The following is a 6,000-nucleotide window of genomic DNA, read 5'->3' on the forward strand; positions in this document are numbered from 1 at the left end:
GGTATACATCAGTCACATTAATCTATTGATGTCTTCAACTCACAATAGAACGAAAATAGTTTGTGACAGTTATCAATTAAAATGTTTATTTACATAATTGGTGAAGCAAAGGGAAATTCTAAATTGATCTGGGAGAATCTAAAAAGTTAACAGGGAAAGACTGTCATTCACCATGATTTCTAATCTTTTTGAAGTGTTATAATCTAACACAGGATGCAGTCGAAATGGCAATAGCCTTCAATTTCTACTTTGTTGACTCCGTCAGGGTACCGACACAGAACCCCTCTACTGGGTTTCTTGGACTCAGTGCCAGTGAATGACACTCAACCTAAGGTAGATTTCTGAGTCAGAGGGGAACAAGGTGATTAGCTCACTAAAGAACTCTAAAGCCAAAGATGTGTTTGGGCTGGACTCTACCTTTTTTAAAAACTACAAAGAGTCACTCATTGGCCCCATTACATCTATTGGTCAGAGGGTGTTTCCAAGGGTCTGGAAGTCGGCCATAATAACGGCCATCTTTAAATCGGGTGACCCTGCTGACGTAACTACAGGACATTAGTATACTACCTGTGGTGTCAAAGTGTGTAGTAGAGCAACTGATTGCCCACCTCAACAACAGCCCCTTCACATTACTCTCCATGCAGTTTGCCTTCAGAGCAAAACACTCCACAAAAATGTTCGACTACTTTCTTCTGGAAAATGTGAAGTCCAAGATGGACAAAGGGGGCGTTGTTGGGGCTGTGTTTCTGGACCTAAGGAAGGCTTTCGATACTGTTAACCATGAGATTCTCATCACAAAATTGTCCCAGTTCAACTTTTCCCCCGATGCCTTGAGATGGATGAAATCATACCTTGAAAGTAGAACTCAGTGTCAGAGTGAGCAATGAGCTGTTGCCCAATCTTAGCTATGATGTGGGCGTGCCCAAGGGTCAATACTGGGGCCCCTCCTGTTCAGCCTGTACATTAATGATCTGCCTTCTGTCTGTACTGGGTCTGAAGTTCAAGTGTATGCAGATAGTGATATGTGCATGAAAGAGCAAACAAGCTGCACAGGATCTCACTACTGTAATGGTCCTGGTTACAAAGTGGCTCAGTGACTCATGTTTGTATCTCAATGTGAAAAAAAACTCCTTCACAAAGAGGGCAACTGATGCTACTGAGCCAGATGTGTCAGGGGAGAAGCTCGAGGTGGTATCTGATTTTAAGTACCATGGCATCATACTTGATTCCAACCTCTTAAAAAGGTAACTCAAATAACCAAATTCAACCTAGCTAATTCCAGATTTATGCAAAATTGTTTTACAGAGGTAGCAAAACTGTACTTCAAATCTGATACTCCCCCACTTAACTAAATTGGGCCCAAGCTTGCTGTACAACATTAAAACCCATTCGTTATGTCTACAAACAGGCTCTCAAAATGATTGATAGGAAGCCCAATAGCCATATCATCCTCAAAGCATGACCTGAGTTGGAAACATCTTGTGCAGTACACCGACACGTCTTGTATTCAAGATCCTAAATGGCCTGGCGCCCCCTCCACTCAGTACTTTTGTTCATCAGAAAACCCAAACCTATAGCAGCAGATCCACAAGGTCTGCCATGAGGGGACTATAGTTCCCTTAAGGAAAAGCACCTTTAGTCAATCTGCTTTCTCTGTGAGAGCTTCCCATGTCTGGAATACACTGCCAGATGACAACTGCACCACCGATCACAAAAAAAAAATGGCTGAAGGGCAAGCAGGTTTGTGAACATAATCCCTAGTTCTGTATTGCCGCTTTCCATGTTGTCTGCAGCTTGTGAGGTATGGAAACACTTGCTTTTATGGATTTTGTTGCAGTCTGCATACTACGTTTTGCATGTCCTATGTTGCGCCGAGTGTGCTCACTGCTCATTGTAATTGTTTTTAAATAACCTGCCCAGGGACTGCGGTTAAATTAGCTGGCTGGCTAAAACTGGCACTTTTACCGAAACGTTGATTAATGTGCACTCTCCTTGTAAAAAGTAACCCAGAATGCAGCATAATGGATTTATAGGGCATAACACCTGCTAAATGATGGAACCATAGGTGCACAATACCTTGGAGCTTTATTCAAATACAACTTCAAAACATGGAAATGCCACAGGTATGCAAAAATGTACACAATAAAAACCAAACCACAGTTGTACCAAAAACATACAAGCCCAAAATAAAACAGCTTCTCTGAAGCCACTTTAAAAAAAATACCACAGATGAGTAGATGCAAGTTCATACATTTAAAAGTCCTAAAACACTACCAAGAAAATAACTTTTTAAACCATTTAAGCAGAATGTCCTGAGATGACATGACCCAATGCCACTGTTTACAGGGTTATACAGTCTTCTGCTGTCCCTTCTTTCCAATCAGTGACTTATGGATATGAGGGATGACACCTGAAACATAAAAAGTAATTAGTGGATGCAATTTTTATTTTTTTTAAGACAGGGAGATTGGTACAGAGGCAATCCCAGTGGCAAAGACTACAAAATAACTTCTGCACTTACCACCACCAGCAATCGTTGCTTTAATGAGAGAATCCAACTCTTCATCGCCTCTAATGGCCAGTTGCAAGTGACGTGGGGTGATACGCTTGACCTTCAGATCCTTTGACGCGTTTCCGGCCAGCTCCAGAACCTGAAGTTGAGCGCGTGGGTAAATATTTTGGTTACCGACTCTCGCACGAGCACATCAATTAACTTCGATTGCATGCACAGTACTGTATGGTTTTAGTGTCATGAACCGCCACATAGTGTGTCGTAAACATGTAAAAATCAGTCGCGATGTCGACCAACGTTACCTCAGCAGTAAGGTACTCAAGAATAGCCGCGCTGTACACAGCTGCAGTCGCCCCAACTCTGCCATGGCTTGTTGTTCTGGATTTCAGATGTCTGTGAATACGGCCCACTGGGAACTGGAAAGCAGAGCGGGAAACGTTTTAAGGCATGCCTCTTTACCCGTCCGTGCTATCCGTGATCCTTGAAACGCCCCTACCCCACTGAAGTTGAAATGTAAAAACGTTAGGTAACGATTATGGTCGTCCCAAGGATCCCGAATAACACTTCCATGTGTTCAGTCAAGTAGCTACCTAGCCAGCTAGTTAGCCATCAGTAAGTCGCGAGCCAATTCAACAAAATTATTTTGCGAATCAACACCCACTACCAAGTAACTCAACTAGCTAGTATCAGGTTACCAACATTTATACGTTCGCTACATAATTTGCTAATTAACAAGTAACTGCGCTACCTTGCCACACGTTTACCATAATTGTTGGCGCTGGTGTTAGCATTGTTAGCATGTAATGAATGACTGATGTACTCACCTGCAAACCGGCTCTCTGTGAGCGCGAAATGGCCTTCGTCTTAGTTTTCCCGGAGTCTTTTCCAGCCTTGCCACCAGCCTGTAATATAGAGCCATTGTTAAATTATAGATATGTATTGAGCAATTGATGCAATATACATGCATTTGTAATTAGCCAGTTTATTCGGCAGCGCGTGCTACGGTTGATAGCCAGGCGATTCGCATTGCTAAGGTTAGTTACCTAACGTAACTAGCCAACGTCAGCTACAAAATAACTTTAGCGAAGACACGTTTCTCGAATACAGGCTAATCCCCACGTTGTACTCGTTCAATAAAGTGTTAGATTTAGCAACGAATAATATTTTTATTTTTTTTAAATACCATTGTATAAAATGTTCCTGCTATTTGCAGTTGTACAGATCTTCCACGACTATTTGTCTAGTTTGAACAAGTAGTCCCGCCTCAGATTGCCATGTATTTATTGAGAGGACTTCGATCCGGGACTTTGCATGGAAGAAGCCAGCCAATCAACTCTCGAATACATTTTTTTGGGCATGGCTCTTAGCCAATCACAATGTAAAAGTGCTCACTGTGCGGGAATTTGACACGTAATTTCTCATTGCATGTTGGATAAAGTAGTTTCTATTTTATTCTCAATTTATTTAGCAGACTTTATAGCAGAGAATAACATAATATCTGTTTATGCTATGTGTGGACCTAACAGTTTTATTGAAATTAAATAGCCCAAAAATATATCTTAATAATCAACCAAATATCTGCAGTGTAAAAAATGTCTTTATGAAACATCAGTTGATAAATTAATTGATTCCTTGAGAAAAAAAACATGATTGATTACAATTCACAAACTGAAATAGGCCTACTGAGAGGATAACAAAAAAGTCTACAGAACGCTGGATATCCATCTCATTTAGATACAAACTCTCTGAACAATGCATATCTCAAAGAAATGTAATGTGCCCTTCCTTTCTATGAACAACTCTACCATTGTCAAGTTAAATATAGGGTTTGGGGTTAAAATAGTGTTAGGAGCTAAGCTTAAAATATGCTGAACAAAAATATAAAAGCAACATGTAACAATTTTAATGATTTTGAAATTCATTATGCCCTAATCTAAGGATTTAATGTGGGTGGGCCTGAGAGGGTGTGGGCCTGGGAGGGCGTAGGCCCACCCAAGTGGGAACCATGCCCACCCACTGGGGAGGCAGGTCCAGCCAATCAGAATGAGATTTTCCCCACAAAAGGGCTTTGTTACAGACATAAATACTCCACAGCTTTTGATATCCCACACCTGTCAGGTGGATGGATTATCTTGGCAAAGTAGAAATGCTCACTAACAGGGATGTAAAGAATTTGTGCACAGCATTTCAGAGAAATAAGATTTGTGTGCATAAGGAACATTTCTGGGATCTTTTATTTCAGCTCACGAAACATGTACAACACTGTACATGTTGCGTTTATATTTTTGTTCAGTGTGGGTTAAGCTGATTGAAGCTATGGTATACTAGAGATACCTAAAGTTTCTCATGCACTCTCCAACAATCAAGAATTCAAGCATTCCTTCCTTTGTAATGCAGTAAAGCACCAATGTCCTAGACACATACCCTGCACTTCAAATAAGAGGGAAGGGGACAGTTGATTCTCAATAAAGGTCAGTTAAATGCCTGCACACCTCTGAATAGGGTTTAAATGGTTACCCATTTTCCACAGTGACCCCATAATGGTTCTGATGCCAAGAGCTGCCATCATTGGATAAGGAAGGTATTGTGTAGCCATGGCCAAACCCATCCGCTCAACCATCTGCCTGTTTATTTCTGTTGGATAAAGCTCTCTGAACTGGCTCCATTGGGGCTGTGCAGCAAAGCGTCCTGACACACTGTGTTCCCTATGGGAGGAAGGAAAGTGGAGCCACTTCCTTCCCACTTCCTGCCCACATTGGTCAAAATGCATTAACATCAGACATGGGTGGAAACCATTTGGTGAAAGAAGCAAAGTGTATTGGTCACCCTGCTAGACAAGCTGTTGCTTGTCTTGAAATGTTTGGGTTTTTTTTAAAGAAAGAAAGTGGCACATCAACATTGTTGATGACAGAACACAAATAACTTTCCATTTATACAATTACCTTCTATTTCAGGGATGTAATTTCCGTCATGCAATAAAAATAGATTTTATGCATAACTGTAATATTTCCATTCCCCCACAAGATGGTAGTAGGTTAATAGTGTTTCCATTGCTGAGAATGACCTTTACTCTTTGCCTTTACTATCAATGGGGGGAGAATGCTTAGGGTCCTATGCTTAGGGCCCTTACAGATAGTTTCTGTTCCAGTACAGCACTAATACTGTAGTTGAAATAGTTTGTTGCAAACCCAATTCCGTATTTGAGATGTTTTTATTTCTCTTCAGTTCTGGCTTCGTTCCACTCTGTAATGCATGGCTCAGTTGTGTAGTAACTGGGATATTGTTGACCCATGGACAGTTTCCTCCCATCCCAACTTTAGACTTCTCAAAACGTCCTGACCCATTTACCCATTGTGCCGTGGTGTTCAGCTTGTTACTTATTTACAATGGTTAAACATTATCCAGGAGTTGGGAAATTATTTAAGCATTTTTATATGGCACCAATTGTGGTATGGGTTCAGGACGGACTAGATTCAGGGCCTCATTTT

General features: G+C 41.1%; 1 protein-coding gene across 1 annotated transcript; it reads right to left on the reverse strand.

Annotated features, from left to right (window-relative positions):
- Positions 1-2,066: 2,066 nt before the first annotated feature.
- On the reverse strand, positions 2,067-3,798 carry LOC115198230 (histone H2A.Z). The gene is made up of 5 exons (XM_029760013.1): positions 3,696-3,798; positions 3,337-3,414; positions 2,815-2,928; positions 2,522-2,651; positions 2,067-2,410 (listed from the first exon to the last, which is right to left on the reverse strand). The coding sequence occupies exons 1-5, from the start codon at positions 3,696-3,698 to the stop codon at positions 2,349-2,351; spliced, it is 387 nt and encodes a 128-aa protein (XP_029615873.1). The 5' UTR covers positions 3,699-3,798; the 3' UTR covers positions 2,067-2,348.
- Positions 3,799-6,000: the final 2,202 nt, after the last annotated feature.

Source organism: Salmo trutta, chromosome 8 (assembly GCF_901001165.1).
Source record: "Salmo trutta chromosome 8, fSalTru1.1, whole genome shotgun sequence".
Taxonomy (NCBI): domain Eukaryota; kingdom Metazoa; phylum Chordata; class Actinopteri; order Salmoniformes; family Salmonidae; genus Salmo; species Salmo trutta.

Coding starts and splice junctions, on each gene's coding strand:
- LOC115198230 (XM_029760013.1), bottom strand. Junction 2,929..3,336: donor CACAGAGAGCCGGTTTGCAG/GTGAGTACATCA, acceptor TCTGCTTTCCAG/TTCCCAGTGGGCCGTATTCA. Junction 2,652..2,814: donor TTGAGTACCTTACTGCTGAG/GTAACGTTGGTC, acceptor GCTCAACTTCAG/GTTCTGGAGCTGGCCGGAAA.